The sequence below is a fragment of the Tamandua tetradactyla genome, chromosome 2 (genome assembly GCF_023851605.1).
Source record: "Tamandua tetradactyla isolate mTamTet1 chromosome 2, mTamTet1.pri, whole genome shotgun sequence".
Taxonomy (NCBI): Eukaryota; Metazoa; Chordata; class Mammalia; order Pilosa; family Myrmecophagidae; genus Tamandua; species Tamandua tetradactyla.
In genome coordinates, this window is record NC_135328.1 from 167,750,391 (window position 1) to 167,767,885 (window position 17,495).

General features: G+C 37.4%; 1 protein-coding gene across 2 annotated transcripts in view; it reads left to right on the top strand.

The window, feature by feature from the left end:
• The window catches only part of NDC1 (NDC1 transmembrane nucleoporin), a 68,632-nt gene that overhangs the window by 25,972 nt on the left and 25,165 nt on the right, over positions 1 to 17,495 (top strand). For both annotated transcript variants that reach the window (XM_077149583.1, XM_077149582.1), the window contains exons 11-16: positions 318 to 476; positions 4,331 to 4,576; positions 4,663 to 4,778; positions 6,229 to 6,279; positions 14,401 to 14,464; positions 15,272 to 15,372. In XM_077149583.1, the coding sequence (XP_077005698.1) occupies positions 318 to 476; positions 4,331 to 4,576; positions 4,663 to 4,778; positions 6,229 to 6,279; positions 14,401 to 14,464; positions 15,272 to 15,372 (737 nt within the window). The remainder of the gene's footprint in view (positions 1 to 317; positions 477 to 4,330; positions 4,577 to 4,662; positions 4,779 to 6,228; positions 6,280 to 14,400; positions 14,465 to 15,271; positions 15,373 to 17,495) is intronic.

Consider the following 17,495-nt stretch of genomic DNA (forward strand, 5'->3'; position numbering starts at 1 on the left):
ACTGCTGATGAAGTACTCCTGGTCTTTTCACTCAAACCATACCCTAGTGCTTGACTTGATCTTAGTGACCAGTTTGAGTGGGTTTTTAATGGTAAAATGTCAAATTTTTTCTTGTAGCCTTTTGGGAAAAGTAATTCATTTCACAGATACATATTGAGCACCATTAGATGGCATGAATATTAACAGGATCTTAACTAAGAATAGTGGGCCCTGATACAAAGTGTAATGTAGCATTTTTTGTTGATTTTTTTTCTCCCTACTGTGAAAGGAGATTATCAGTTTGTCTGCATTTTAAAGTTTATATTTGGACCTCTTAGGTGGGCATCCCCACTATTGGACAGCCATTTCAAGGGAGTGTTTGAATCTTTTAAATGATATGACTCAGAAACTGGTTCTTTGTCAAGAAGCTGCTGCTACAAATGGGAGAGTGATGTCTTCATCATATCCAGTGGAATCTAAGAAATCAAGCTGTTCAGGTAACTTCTAGTACTGCTAAGAAAGGAGAAGGATTTGCATTTTTTTCCCTACAAAAGATTACAATAGTTAATCTGAGGATATATGTGTGTGTGTTTAAAGTATATATATTTAGGAAAATTGATCTAACTTACAGGATGTACTGTGCCAAGAAAAAGACAGGAGAAGTATCATTGCAGATTGAAAAATTAAGTCCATTGTAGTGGTAGTGTTAAAAAGACTGACAAAATGTCGGTCATCAAATAGAAGACTTCATCTTACTCTAATATAAAGCCAGGTGAATCTTTACAGATAATACTGGATGCTATTCTGCTTGCATTCTTCTGGAGACAAAATGTTGCTATGCGGTGTCTGCAAAAGGGCAACAGAAATGATTAAGTGATTTAGGGGTAGGGTCATTACACTTACTTTTTCAAGATAGTATAATATGATATTAGTCCTCCTTCAGTGTGAAAGATGGAGGCTGAGAGGAAGAGGTACAGGAAGAGGAACCTATACTATTTCACCAAGTTCCTTATATAGAAAATGCCTATGATTCTAAGACTAATAAAAGGATTTGACGCTCAAATGCCTTTTGGAGCCATTTATTGAACATGAGTGAAACTGGTTGGGTGAAGACTGGTAAACTGAAGAGCGTACAGACTTCATCTGACGGGGGAAGCTATAAGTTAGCTTTAGTTGATTATAATTATGTGCGAATATGGACCCACTATCGAATTTGGACCCTGAACTTCTGGACCTTTTTTTTAATTGAGAAATTGTGGTTTTATAGAAAAATCATTCAAAAAATACAGACTTCCCACATATCCTCCTCACACATACATTTTTGCCTACTGTTGATACTTTGTGTTAATGTGGTACTTTTGTAGCAATTGATGAAACAATATTATTTTATATATACACTATTGACTATAGTCCATTGTTTATGTTAGGAATCACTGTTGTTTTACAGTCCTATGATTTTTTTAAATTTTTTATTCTAGTGACATATATACAACATAAAATTTCCCATTTTAACCATTTAAATATGTAATTCAATGATATTAATTACATTCAAAATGTTGTTCTATTACCAGATTCCATTACCAAAACTTTTCTGTTACTGCAAATAGATACTCTGTACCAATTAAGCATTGCCTCTCTACTCCCTATCTCAACCCAGGCCCCTGGTAACCTATATTCTAGTTTCAATCTGTGAATTTGGGTATTCTAATTATTTCATATCAGTGAGAGCATACAATATTTGTTATTTTGTGTTTGGCTTATTAAACAACATTGATGCCTTCAAAGTTCATGTTGTTGCAGGTATCAGAACTTGTTTCCTGTTTTATGGTCAAATAATACTCCATTGTATGTCTGTACCACATTTTGTTTATCCATTCATCATGTGATGGGCACTTGGGTTGCTTCCATTTTTTGGCAATTGTGAATTATGCCACCATGAATATTGTTGTGCAAAATAATCTGTTCAAGTTCTTGCTTTCAATTTTTTTTTTTTGGCGTGGGCAGACTCTGAGAATTGAACCTGGGTCTCCAGCATGGCACGTGAGAATTCTGCCATTGAGCTACCATTGCCCACCCACTTTCAATTCTTAAGAGTTAGTCTGCTCTTTGTAGAACATGGCTAGCACCCACAATGGGAGTGCAGGCTGGCTCCATATCACACAGGAAAGGGGCTGAAGGAGGAGTCAGCAAGGCACCATAGCTTCTCCTACCCTTTTGGAAAGCTGCATTTTTTTTGATTTGGCACTCATCCAGTTACTGCAACCTTTTAACTGTTTTCCAGAGTTCTAAGGAGGATGTCTTTGCCAGTTTTTGCTAGTTGTTTAAAGAGTCTGTAGGGAACTGTACCCTGGTACATCTTATGCCACCATCTTGGTCAACCAGAAGCCTGGTCTTTTTTTTTTCAAGAGTGGACTGAAATCAAAAAAGTATTTAGGTAAAATATTCTAGTTTTAATATTGGCAACTCATTTTTGACACTTAAAAGTCACTGTATGGGCCAAATCAAATTCATTTGTGTTTTTAAAGTAATTTTTCTGGAGTGGTTGTATGCCGAAACCACAAATAGCTTACAAATGAAAAATTATTTAAATAAGTTTATTGATGTCAGATTTTTAAAAATTCTAGGTTGTATCAGACCTTACCAACTTTCAGATTAGCATTCATTTATTCAACTAATATTTATTGAATGCCTGCTGTGTACCAAACAGTATGCTAGAAGCCATTTGATTTCCTAGAAGCCAGGAAATCAAAAATGAAAAAACACTTTTGTAGCTGACCTTTTAGTTGGAAGCACACAAATATTGGCAAGATTACATAAGTGTTAAAAGGAATTCTGTGAAATACAGTAGAAATATAGAGGAAGGGTGAATCTACCTGATTTTGTGAGCAATTTGGGTCTCCGTTATCTCTCCCACAGCAGTATGTTCTTTCCAGACTTTCTCCGTATTTGTCACTCCAGCTCATCTTATCTTCCCCACTGGTTTGCAAGCTCCGTGAGGGTAGGGAGCCATAGGTATTTAATATTTGTTAATTGAAGGGGAATAGAAAAGACTTTATGGATAGTTAACAGATGCGTTAAAGCATGAAGGAAAGTGTAGTGAAAGTGTGATAGAGGTGGGGTTATAATATTCTTAGCAAGAAAAATAATATGACCAGAGGTACAGAAAAGTAAAAAACTTGTTCTCTGAAATAACTAGTAGTTTGATATTACTGGAGTATAAAGTGCAGGGGAGAAAATGAAAAGAAGAGTTTGAACAGGGAAGATGTTTGATAATGAAAAGAGGCCTTATATGCTATAAAACGGAGTTTAGATTTTATCCTGTAGGGGATGACATGGAGCCATTGAAAAATTTTAAATAGGCCAATGACATCAAATTAGCACTTTAGAAAGATTATTGTATTCCTGACTTGGGTGGATCATGAATCTGACCAAATATTAAGCAGTCATTATTTTAAATTATTGTAATATCTCATTACTTACCTAAAACTTGTCTCTTATTTTTGAGTAATAATTACGAACAAAAATCCCAAACTTCAGTCTTAATTTTTCATTGATTCTCCGATTCCTAATTTATACTAACCCTTAAAAGTCATGTTGTTAGAATTGGTACTTAAATATTAAATGTCAAATGGCAGTTTTATTAAGAAGATAGAATTCCACATGTAATTTATTTGTCTTTGTGTCTTATGCTGAAGTGGCAGGAAAAATGTTCCTCTAAAAGCTCTAAAACTAAATTGGTAAATAGTTATAAGATAATTTTTAAAGAAACTGTAGATCAGATTTATAAGTCAGATTTGTAGAACTCATGGGCAAATTAGTTTTCAGTGTGACATTTGTTGACTTAGAAATACTTTGGGTATAACGGGTTTATAAGGTTGGCACTTTGTATATGTTCGCACATTTACAGGTTTGGTATATTTAGCCATGGAATAGTTCAGTAGGAACATGCAGTAAAATTGGACAGATTCTAGTGCAATAATTAAGGGTATTGCCATTTAAAAATAAAATGTAAATTGATGAGTTGATTCAAAAGCAGCTCAGAATTAGTGAAACTGATCTTGAACATAAGTGTGTTCATGGAGAGGAAAAAACGAGAGAGGCTATGCCTATCCGACAGAAAAAAGGATATATAAAACTTGATTTTTGTCAACTCTTAAATCTGAATATCAGTGGGTTTTGATATGCAGTGACAAAATCTGAATCTTGACAATGTAAACTTAAATGGAAACAGTCTACTGAACCTTGGGTAAATGAATTAAACAAAAAATTGAGATGTATAAGTTTCGAGAACTTCCATAATGACCTGCTTGGATTAGGTTGCCTCTTTAGCATTGGGTCTTTTCTTTTACAGAAGAAATTATTTTTCAGACACCAAAATCTAGCCAGATGACTCGACCTTCAGCACCACCATTAGTTAAAACATTGCTGTTTCCTTCAAAATCATCTACACCTGATGCTGCAAGTCCCCTTGGGACCCCTTTTGGCTCAAGTATAGTGAATCGGATGGCTGGAATTTTTGATGTAAACACCTGCTATGGATCGCCTCAAAGTCCTCACCTAAGAAAAAGAGGGCCAAGATTATGGACTTCTCCTTCTGGTAAGATTTCTTTCCTAAAATTTGAAATGTCATAGTTGTAGAGGATCCCACAGCCCAAGATCTCATCTTGTTGATTTCTTTTACAGATCAGCAAATAACTGAATTTTCTAATCCTTCTCCATCTACCTTTGTTAATGCTGAGGTTAAGACTGTGGGGGAGCCCAGTTTGATCTATTCATGGATTCAGAATAAATGTGAACAGGTAGGATGATGGTTATAAGATTTGTATCTGTATATAACATAGCATTAAGAATCTCACATGAGTAAGCAATCAGGGATAAATAGATTTTTTTTAAACACCTCATATTAAGTTGGCCTGTATGATGTCAATATTTGACGGATATTGATCTATACAAGTGGCAGTTTCACGTAGCTTAATCTAATACAGTGCCTTTGATCTGTGACTTCTTTTATTTAAGAAAAATTTGCATTCTTTATATATGTAGAGTATGATGTTAGGCATTGGGAAAACAGCAGCATGCAAAACAAAGTCCTTGTCTGTATAATATTTATATTCTAGTGAGGGAAAAGAGAGGAGTAAGCAAAATATACTGTATTTCTTTGAATGTAGAACTTTATCAATTATAAGATTATTTTATTTACTATTTAAAAAGTTGCTAATTAATCTATGACATGCTATTGACTATAAAATGCATCCCAATATGTGCTATTAAAATATAAAAATATGTGTCTTAAATGAAAGGGAAGAAATATGATATTGTCTTAAGTGCTGTGTAGAAAAATAAAGCAAGTAAGGACAACAGAGTACATAGGGGAGGAAAAACCATTTTATGTGGAGTGATAAGGATACATCTCATGGATAAGGCTACATTTGATCAGAGCTCTTAAAGGGGATGGGGGGGCAGGGCAGGGAACAGCAAGATGCAAAGGCCCTGAGGTAGGAGTGTGCTTGGACTGTGTGATGAACAATGTGGATCCCAGTGTGGCAGGAACAGATTGCGTGAGGGGAGAGTGTTATAGGTGGACAATAAATAAAGGTCAAAGAGGTAGCAGGCACCCCCAAGCACATCAGGTCTGCTATCTGTTTTGAAGTAGTTGGCTTTTTATATGAGTGAGATAGAAAGCTACTGGATGGTTTTGCCCACAGAAGTGACATAGCTTAGGTTTTGAAGGTGCTGCTGTGGCTGCTACGTTGTGAATAGACTCTAAGAGGGCAGTAATGGAACCAGAGGGCAGTGATGAGGCTGTTGGAGTAATCCAGTGGGAGATGGTGCTGTCTTTGACCAGAGTGATGGTGGTAGAAGTTGTAAGAGGAGATCAAGATTTGTGTATTTATATATATATATCTCTTTTTTGTATGTGTTGCTACAATAGAAAGTTTACTTGTCTGTGTGTGTGTATGTCTTAATTTTTATTTTGAAATAACTTCAATCTTACAGGAAAGTTGCAAAAATAATACAGTGGGCATGCAGTTTAAGTCAGATGGTCCATCTTGGTCATCCAGTTTATAGTACAATGGTAAATGCTTAATATAATAGTAAATACTTAAGTGGTTTATTTTAAATATCATTGTTCTTTCTCTGCATGATGTAAGATTTAAGTAAATATCAAAAGAACCTGGGAATGTATAATTATGCTTGAATAAAATTGAAAGCTGTAAATGTGTTAATTCTTCCCTTTTTCCAATTCAGATTAAGAATTTCTTGTCAAAACGGGTGCTGATAATGTATTTTTTCAGTAAGGTAAGATATGTAGTTATATATAGCATTGGTAGTGGGGAAGAGGAAATGAAATAAGAAATGAAATAGTAGATAGGATCTGACTTCTAAATATTTTGTAGCTTAATCCTAGTGAGCCAAACAGCTTTGCATGTTCTTCACTGCAATTCCATTTTAACAATAGCTGCCCTAGACACTTACCTCAGCTCACCTCGGTAACTTCCTGAGGCTTAACTCTGTAGTTGACCTCCAGAATCTCTTGGCTGCAGGCAGCTTTGTGCTAGTATGCTATATCCTTCTTCCTTTTGTATCTTCAAAAAGCGAGCAAATCCTTGGTTATTTTCTGATGCTTTGTGGCCTGTTACTTTGCTAATGTCTTTTTGGCCAATTTGGTGTTAAAAAGAGAGATGACTGAGTTGAAGTACAGATGGATAAAAAGTTGTAATTCAGTTCACAAACTGAATGACTTTCTAGCTTGCCTGTCATCTGCCCCACCTGCCACAGAAAACTAAATCTCAGTTACAGAAGCTAAGGCTTCATTCATAATATCACTGGCTACAGCTATTGTGTGTTAATTAATCCTTTGGTGAGTGAAACCTTTGTCCATAAGTAGGGGAAAGAATTTTTAGTTAGGTTATTTAGTGTAGATTCTTTCTGCAGATCTATCAATATTAGCTAATATTGCACTCAATGCTTTCAAGTTAAAATTTGCTTTGGCATATATTATTTTTTTTTTATTTGTAACTTTTTATTGTGTAGTATAACAAAATACAAAGCCAAGAAATAAAAAAGCAATAGTTTTCAAAGCACTCTTCAACTTAGTAGTTTCAGGACAGATCCCAGAGGTTGTCATGGGTTACCATACGATCCTCTCAGATTTTTCCTTCTAGCTGCTCCAGAATATAGGAGGCTAGAGGGCTTAAATATATTTATCTTTTTATATTAAATTTTTTTGTCATTACAATTGACTTTTTTTCCTTTTTTTGTGTGAAAATTCATTTTTTTGTGTGAAAAAATATACAAAAAACTATAAGTTTCAAAGCACAGCACCACAATAAGTTGTAGAACATATTTCAGAGTTTGACATGGGGTACAGTTCCACAATTTAGGTTTTTACTTCTAGCTGCTCTAAAACCTGGAGACTAAAAGAGATATCAGTTTAATGATTCAGCATTCATATTTTTTTGTTAAATCCTGTTTATTCTGTGTAACTCTACCATCATCTTTGATCTTTCCATCCCTCTCTTTAGGGGTGTTTGGGCTATGGCAATTCTGTATTATATAAGCCTCTGATTATCCTGGTCATAAAAGTGAAATCATATGGTATCTATCCTTTTGTGTCTGGCTAATTTCACTTAGCATTATGTCCTTAAGTCTCATCCATCTTGTCATGTGCTTCAGGATGTCACTTTGTCTTACTGCTGCATAATATTCCATCATGTGTAAATACCACATGTTCTAGTTTGCTAGCTGCCGGAATGCAACACACCAGAGATGGATTGGCTTTTAATAAAAGGGATTTATTTCTTCAGAGGAAAGGCAGCTAACTTTCAACTGAGGTTCTTTCTTATGTGGGAAGGCACAGAATAGTCTCTGCTGGCCTTCTCTCCAGGCCTCTGGGTTCCAACAACTTTCCCCAGGGTGATTTCTTTCTGCATCTCCAAAGGCCTGGGCTGAGGTGCGAGTGCTGAGATGAGGTATGCTGAGCTGCTTGGGCTGTACTACTTGCGTTCTCTCATTTAAGCATCAGCCAGTTAACTCAAACATCATTGTAGCAGGCATGCCTCCTAGCTGACTGCAGATGTAATCAGAAACAGATGAAGTTCACATGCCATTAGCTCATGTCCACAGCAATTCAACTAGGCATCTTCACCTGGCCAAGTTGTCAACTGAATCTTAACTACCATACCACATTTTGTTGATCCACTGGTCTGTTGATGGGCATTTGGTTTGTTTCCATCTTTTGGTGATTGTGAATAATGCTGCTGTGAACATCGGTGTGCAAATGTCTGTTTGTGTCTTTGCTTTCAGTTCTTCTGGGTATGTATCAAGTAGTGCTATTGCTGGGTCATAGGGCAACCCGATATTTAATTTCCTAAGGAACCGCCAAACAGTCTTCCATAGTGGCTGCACCATTATACATTTCCACCAGCAGTGCCTAAGTGTCCCGATTTCTCCATATCCTTTCCAACATTTATAGTTTGCTGTTTGTTTAATAGCAGCCATTCTTATAGGTGTGAGGTGGAATCTCATTGTAGTCTTGATCTGCATTTCCCTTATAGCCAGTGAAAGTGAGCATCTCTTCTTGTGCTTTTGAGCCATCTCTATTTGCTCTACAGAAAAATGTTTATTCGTATCTTTAGCCCATTTTATAATCGGGTTGTTTGTTCTTTTGTTGTTGAATTGTATAATTTCTTTGTATGGACAGGAAATCAAACCTCTGTCTGATACATGATTTCCAAATATTTTCTCCTATTGAGTTGGCTGCCTCTTCACCTTTTGAAGACACTCAGAGTCTTTTGAGGTGTAGAAGCATTTGATTTTGAGGAGTTCCCATTTATCTATTTTGTCTTTTGTTGCTTGTACTTTGGGTGTAAAGTTTAGGAAGCTACCTCCTATTACTAGGTCTTGAAGATGTTTCCCTACATTTTCTTCTAGAAGCTTCATGGTGCTAGTTCTTATATTTAGGTATTTGATCCACTTTGAGTTAATTTTTGTGTAGAGTGTAAGATTAGGGGTCCTCTTTCATTCTATTGACTATTAATATCCAGTTCTTCCGTGCCCCATAATTGAAAAGACTATTTTGTTCCAGTTCAGATTCCTATCTATTGTAGTTTTTATCAGAAAAGGATGTTGAATTTTGTCTAATGCTTTTTCAACATCAGTCGAGATGATCATGTGTTTTTCCCTTTTGAAATCAAAATGTGCTATAGTACATTAACTGATTTTCGTGTGTTAAACCATTTCGTGTCTATAAACCCCACTTGGTCATGGTGTATAATTCTTTTAATGTGTTCTTGGATTTGATTCGCTAATATTTTATTCAGAATTTTTGCATCTATGTTCATTAGGGAGATTGGCCTGTAGTTTTCCTTTCTTACGGCATCTTTACCTGGTTTTGGTATTAAAATGATGTTAGCTACATAAAATGAGTTAATTTGCTATTTCTCTTCTTCTGTTTGCTTTGGGGTTCATTTGCTGTTCTTTCTCAAGTTCCTCCAGGTGTGCTGTTAAGTCCTTGATTTTTGCTCTTTCTTGTTTTTTAATATAGTTACTTAGGGCAATAAATTTCCCTCTCAGCACAGCCTTTGCGGCATCCTATAAGTTGTGATAAGTTGTATTCTCATTTTCATTTATCTCCAGATAGCTCCTGATTTCTCTGGCAATTTCTTCTTTGACCCACTGGTTGTTCAAGAGTGTATTGTTTAATCTCCATATATTTGTGAATGTACTCAATCTTTGATGGTTATTGAGATCCATCTTCCTCCCATCATGATCAGAGAAAGTCCTTTGAATCATTTCAGTGTTTTTAAATTTATAAAGACCTATTTTGTGCCCCAGCATATGATCTAGTCTGGAGAATGTTCCATGAGCACTAGAGAAGAATGTATATCCTTGTGCTTTGGGGTACAATGACCTGTATATGTCCATTAGGTCTAATCATTTATCAATTTATTTAACTTCTCTATTTCCATGTTGATCTTCTGACTGGTTTTTCTATCTATAGAGGAGAGTGGTGTATTGAAGTCTCCTACTATTATTGTTGAAACATGTATCCCTTCCTTCAGTTTTGCCAATGTCTGTCTCATGTACTTTGGAGCTCCTTGATTGGGAGCATAGACATTTATAATTGTTGTATCGTCTTGGTGAATTGACCCTTTAATTAGTGTATCATGTTCTTCATTGCTCTTAGGATGTCTATACATTTAAAATCTGTTTTGTCCAATATTAGTGTAGTTACTCCTGCTTTCTTTTGGTTACAACTTGTATGGAAAATCTTTTTCCATCCTTTCACTTTCAATTTGTTTGTATCGTGGGTCTAAGATGAGTCTCTTATAGTAACATATAGATGGATTATGTTTTTTAAACCATTCTGCCAATCTGTATCTTTTAATGGTAAGTTTAGTCCGTTAACATTCAAAGTTTTTACCAAAAAGGTGCTTCATGAATCCACCATCTTACCTTTTTTTGCATCGATAGGCACTGGAAATTGAACCTAGGTCTCTGGCATGGCAGGCAAGAATTCTGCCACTGAGCCACCATCGCACTGCCCATCTTATCTTTTTTATTTTATTTGTCAGATCTATATGTTCTTTACCCCCTTTCTCTTTGTATTCTTTAAATTATCTTTAGTGGTACTCTTAAATTCTGTGCCCTCCTCCAGACCTCCCTCTCCTGTCTTTTTCTTTCAGCCAGCAGAATTCCTTTTAGTATTTCTTGTCGGGCCGGTCTCTTGTTGACAGATCTTTCAGGATTTCTTTGTCTGTGAAAACTCTAATCAGTTTTGAAGGACAGTTTGGTTGGTTACAGAATTCTTGGCTGAAAGTCTTTCTCTTTCAGGATCTTGAATATGTCATACCACTGCCTTCTCGCCTCCAGGGTGCTAGTTGAGTAGTCTGAACTCAGTTTTATTTGGTTTCCCTTGGGTATAGTAGATTGTTTTTCTCTTGCCACTTTCAGGATTTTCTGCTTCTCTTCAACATTTGACAGACTGATTAGTATGTGTCTTGGGGAAGGCCTACTTGGATTTATTCTCTTTGGAGTTCGTTGGGTTTCTTTGACTTGTATATATTATGTTCTTTATTAGGGTTGGGAAGTTTTCCCCTGTTATATCCTCAACTACTCTTCCTAGCCCTTTACTCCTCTCTTCTCCTTCTGGGACACTAATGATTCTTATATTTGTGTGCTTTGTTTTGCCTATCATTTCCCTGAGATCCAATTCAATTTTTTCCATCTTTTTTGCCATTTGCTGTTTTGAGTCTTCAGAGTCACTTATCCTGTCCTCTTTATCATTTATTCTTTCTTTTGTCTCTTCACATCTGGTGTTGTGTGCCTGTAGTATGTTTTTCATTTGGTCAGCTGAGTCTTATTAATCTCTGTGATAACCGTTATTTTTCTATTTATTCTTTCAAATTCCTGTTTATGCTCTTCTACTGTCTTCTTGATCTCCTTTATGTCATTTGCTATCCCACTTACTTTATAGAGTTGTATGAACATCTTTGATTAGTTGTTCCAACATCTGTTTCCTCTAGTGTTCATTAGGCAGGGCTGTACTTGTCTGCATTGTGATATGCTTAGTGATCTTCAGCTATCTTTGTGGCAAGTAAATATCTTGATTGATTTACTTTGAGAGTTGATTTCTTTTAGTAGTCTAAGGCCTTGTGTTTGTGGAATGGCATACTGCAGGGAGCAGGGTACAGGGTGGGGCACTCAATGTAGTGATTTGTTTCAGGCCAGATATAGGCGCAGGTTGGGGGTGTTATGCTGATGCTTGTGAATGTGAGCGCCCAGCGGCCAGGGAGGATGTAGCTGCGTGGGTGCACCAGTCTGGAGGTGTAACCCTGGTGTGCGCTTGTCTAAGTCATGGGGCCCTTTGTGCGCATGGTAGAGCAGTGGCTGCAGATTAGTGGTATGCCTTCATGGATTGAGGGCAGATGTGACCCGGCTGCACAGGTTAGCATTTTCTCAGAGCTGGGAAGTGTGGCTGAGGACCATGCGCATGTGTGGTTCTGGGACTGCTCTAAAGTGTAGTTCCCAAAACTGAATGATGTGATTGGGCGCCCATGCACATGTGTGGGTCTAGGAGTGCCATAAACTGATGTGCAGAGCTCAGGGAGGGGGCGGGGTGAGGCTGTGCGACAAATCACCACACTGAGTCCCCACCCTGTACCCTGCTCCCTGCAGTATGCCATTCCACAAACACAAGGCCTTAGACTACTGAAAGAAATCAACTCTCAAAGTAAGTCAATCAAGATACTTACTTGCCACAAAGATAGCTGAAGATCACTAAGCATATCACAATGCAGACAAGTACAGCCCTGCCTAATGATCAAATTAAAACACTAGAGGAAACAGATGTTGTAACAACTAATCAAAGAGGCTGTGCGACATTGTGGGCAGGGGAGCTGAGGTAGCCTGGGTATGGAGGTTAGTGCCCGCAGCCATTATGTGCTGGCAACAGCCTGCAGGGAACAGGGAGGGGGAGGTAGTGCTCAGGAGGAGTGCAGGAGAGGTGGGTTGGGCTGTACTTGGGGTGGGCATGTGGGACAGGTATGTGCACTGGGGGCTAGTGGGGTGGGGGTGCCTGGAGCATGGGGAATGGGAGCGGGTGTCAGGGTTCGGGTGTGTGGGGTGTGGGACGAGTCGCCAGTCTTGGGGCTGCGCTGATCAGGGTAGCACACTGAAGGAATGCAGCCTGGCTTACTCCTGTCTGTGCACTCCCACGGACTCAGTGCCTCCGTGCCAGGCTCCAGCTTTCTGCCTCTCAATTCCTCGGCCTCTGCAACCAGGGTTGCCCTATGTAGTGCAGAAGGCTCTGCCAGTTCAGCCACACTCCCGAATCACTGCCTCAGTCTCCCTCCTGTCCCTTCTCTAGCCTTTCTGTGGAGCAGGGCTAATCTTGAGCTACTCTATTCAGCCATCTTCCTGAAAGTCCCTATATTATTCATCTTTACCCTTTAGGAGTCATGCTCTGATGGGAAAAAAGATCTGATAGAAATATAGTGCTGGGGAAACGGGAGTTGTATGTTTAGAATATAGACACACATAGCAAAGAATCATGTCCAGTTCTTGAAACATTTGTCACCGTGGTGGAAGGGAAGATCCACACAACTAGCAATTATCTTTACCAAAAAAAATAATCTCCACCATGGTGGAAGGGAAGATCCACACAAATTGTAATTATCTTTACCAAAAAAAGTAATCTCCTTTGGGCTATCTATTGGAACTTTGGGAAAACGATGATTCCTTTATAAGGTGAAAGAGAGATTATCTAAGTTTTACTTCAGTGCTTTGTTTCAGAAGGATGGGAAGAGAACTCACCCTTGAGTGTCTTATATATGCTACACTTCATTTAATTCTAACAACAATCCTGTGAGATATGTCTTTTTGTCCTCATTTTACAGATGAGGAAACCTGAGGCTCAGAAGGGTCAAGTGGCTAGCCTAAGGGCACATGGCCAGTAAATAGCAGAGCAGACCCTGTACAAGATTTCAAAATTTCCTTTTTCCTTGGAAATGAACAGCTACTTTTGATTGTAACTTTTCAAGTGGATATATTATTTGATAAGGAGTTCAAGACAATGCTATTGATGTTGTGAAATGTAACATACTGTGGTAGTCAGTAAACTTCATTGGACATATACCAAAGCCAGCATTTGTTTGAATGGGTCAATTCTTTCTTTTTGAACAGCTTTATTGAATTATAATTCACGTTCCATACAGTTCACCCATTTCAAGCATACTATTCTCTGGGTTTTAGTATAGTCACAGATGTGTGCACCCGTCAGCATAGTTAATTTGAGAACATATTTATCATCTCAAGAAGAAACCCCATATCCTTTGCCTTTCACCCCCCCGTTACCCTGTTCCTACTGACCCCCCCCGCCCCCCTGTCAACTGCTGTCCCCCCCCATCTCCATCCCATGAAACCACTGAACTACTTTCTATTCCTAGATTTCCTTATTCTGGACTCTCATATAAATGGAATCATATAATATATGGTCTTTTATGACTGGCTTCTTTCATTTAGCATCAAAGTTCATCCATGCTGGAGCATGTATCAGTACTTTTTTCCTTTTTCATGGCTACGTAATATTCTGTTGTATGGATAAACATAGTGTACCTGTTCGTGTTCTGTGCTATTCAACCTTGATCTATTAAAGAAGGTTGAGGTGCTTTTTGTTTGGAGTGGGGTTGAGAGTAGACAGTTTAAAGGGAGGTTCTTTGTTTTTTTTAAAAAAAGAGCTTTTATAACCATTGTCTTACATGATCTCTATATTAAGTATATTGTATAGGAATTTATTTCAGATTTTAATTATTTAGCGGCAGTTGAATTTTTTTTTTTATAGTCTACATAGTTGATTAAACAAAATGATATTATTTTTGCTTAGGAAAACTTACTTAAATGTTTTTGTCTTGTTTGTAGCACCCAGAGGCATCCATTCAGGCTGTTTTTTCAGATGCCCAAATGCACATTTGGGCATTAGAAGGTAAGCAAGCTAAGTGAACTATAACTTTAGTTAAATTATTTTAAATTTATTAGTTAAATATTTTAATTTTAGTTGTTTTAATTATTAGTTACATATTGAAGTATTACCCATGAAAGGTCAGTTCTGGACTTTGATCTCAATCTTTGAATTTTCAGGTACTTTTTTTTTCTTTTTCATTTTTCTTTTTATATCTTTGTTTTGTACAAAACATTTTTCTTTACTATTTAATTTCGGCAAAAATTTCTCACGCATATAAATAAGCAGAGAAATTGAGTATATGATTCTTCCATATCTTCTCTATTTCAAAAAAGACTATGGATAGATTGGTTTTTAACTGACAACTTATGTTATAGATGAAAACTTAGTTGTTAAAGAAACATTTCATTTCCTGTTACAGACACTACCGTCTCAGTGTTTAAATGATAACTTCCTCAGAGGCCTTTCCTGGCCACCCTATGAAAAGTATCCTCCTCACCAGTCATCACTTTACTCCCTTACCATGCTTTATTTTTCTTCCTAGCACTTAGCAGCACCCAACACGATATTAGCATTTTTTTCACATATTTTTCCTGCTAGCATATAAAGCAGAGACGTTGTCATCTGTTTATTCATGATTAAAACTGTTGAGCACCATTTTTAGTACCTATTCAGATCTTTTGCCCATTTTTCTATATAGTGCACTCCCCTCTTTTATTTGTAGCAGTTCTTTACATAGTCATAATTATCCTTTGTTAAATAGATGTTTTGCAAATAAATTTTTATATATTTTTGACTTGTTTGTGAGTGTTTTTCTCTTTTCCCCTTGAGGTCTGTCTCACTTAGTAGCAGCATCATTTACAGAAGATAGATTTGGAGTTGTTCAGACTACACTACCAGCTATTCTGAATACTTTGCTGACACTGCAAGAGGTAGGCATCTGTGGGTGGGCACCCTGATTTTTAAGTTTGTTTCTTATATGTTATATTTATTGAGTAACAAAACATGTTGGAGATAAACAAGACAATACCATTCTTACTCTTAGGAAATTACAGTATAAAAGAGAGAGAATAGGAAGAAAAAACTTTTAATTTGCTTACTGCTAATAATTTTATAACAACAGAAAAAGAGTACTGAACCTGTAGTTTATGCTGCTGGTACTAAACAGATTATTTTGGATATTGAGATTCTGTTCAGTGGTAAAAGTTTGGATTCTTTCACAATTTATAGCTTCTGAAAGTACTTTGTAGTTAAATTACCCATGCAAATAATGAGTTCCCATTGGCCAGAGGCATAAGAAAATAGAACTGAGACCAGTGGACCAGTGGATACCCACCACCAGGCTGGGTTCCACCTCCAAGGACAGCTACAGTTTCAACCCACCCAGGACAGAAAACAGTAGGCAGCCTCTGTTTTGACCCTGTCCCCAGCAGAGGAGGAAGTGGGTCTGAGTTAAAGAGACAGTTGCTGAAGGGTGGCTCTTCCCCAAGAGAAGGGGAGTGGGGCATGGCCCAGTAAAGTTTGTGACTTTTGATTAGAGAATTTGGATCATAGGATTTAGGATCTCTGCAATAGTTTCAGTCCACCTTGGCCAAAAGTGGCTGGCAGCCTCTGTCTCAACCATAACCCTAGCAAGGGTAGCGTCAGTTGAGATTTAAACACATACTGCCACATTGCAAGGAACAGTTAGCCAAAGTGTGTCATCTGCTGGGCAGGCCAGGAAAGCATAGATTTGAGGAGCCATCAGAAGATTGGTATTCTTCTGGGTCTCCTCCCAGGGTGCTTTGGAAACCAGTCTACATCCCCTTGGTAGGTCCCTGGACCTGTTTTGACTGAGAAAAACTGACTAGGGAAAGCCCTTTTTAGGGGAACCTTCCTCCCAGAATTAGCCTTCTAGGTAAAAGGAGCTAGAGATAATGAAAAGAGTGTTAACAATATAGAGAGGCAAATGAAAAACAAACAGAACAGACCAACATTCCTGGAAGAAGAACAGAGGAAAGGAAGCTTTTTCCAGGGGATAAAACAATTGCACAAATAGTGAAATCTCAGGAATTTTACTGTATATACTGGGCAAGTATCAGATGAGTAAGAGCTGTGAAAATCTGGTCAGTTAAATATAAGCTGTTCTGAAGTTCTAAAGTAGGTTGAACCAACTATAAAAAGGGCTTTAGCCCAAAGCCAATAAACAAGAAAACCTTAGGCAAGAGAGAGAAACTGACCTCCAGAGTAAACTTATCAAGAAAATCAGTTGCCTAGACACCATCAAAAAATTACAAGCTGTGCTAAGAAACAGAAAGATATGGCCAGGTCATTCAAACAAATCTAAATCAATTCAAGGAGATGAAGGAAAATTTTTGTGGTTAGAGAGATAAAAGATATAAGAAAACACTGGGAAAGCATAAATAAGAATTTGAAAGCATATAAAAAAAATGGAAATGAAAGGCACAACTCAAAAGATTAAAAATACAACTAGAGGTATATAAAACAGCAGATTTAAGGAGGCAAAAGAAAGGATCAATGAATTAAAGGATAGGACATCTGAAATTTTATAGGCAAAAGAACAGATAGACAAAAGAATGGAAAAAATTGAGCAGGATTTCAGGGAATTGAGTGATAGCACAAAGTGCACAAATACGTGCATCATGGGTGTCCCAGAAGGAGAAGAGCAAGAAAAAGGGGCAGAGAAAAATGTTTGAAGATACAATGACCCCCAGCTTCCCAACTCTTATGAAAGACATAAATTAACATGTCCAAGAAGTGCAGAATACTCCAGACAGAATAAATCCTAATAGATATACTTCAGAGAAACATACTAATCACAATGTCTAATGCTGAAGACAGAATTCTGAAAGAAGCAAGAGAAAAGCAGTTCGTCATACAAGAGACACTCAATATGACTAAGTCCCAATTTCTCATCAGAAGCCATGGAGGTGAGAAGGTACTGGTATGATATCTTTATGGTACTGAAAGAGAAAAACTGCCAGGCGAGGACTCTTTATCTGGCAAAATGCTCCTTCACTTTCTTTCAGAAACAAACTGAGACAGTTCATCAAGA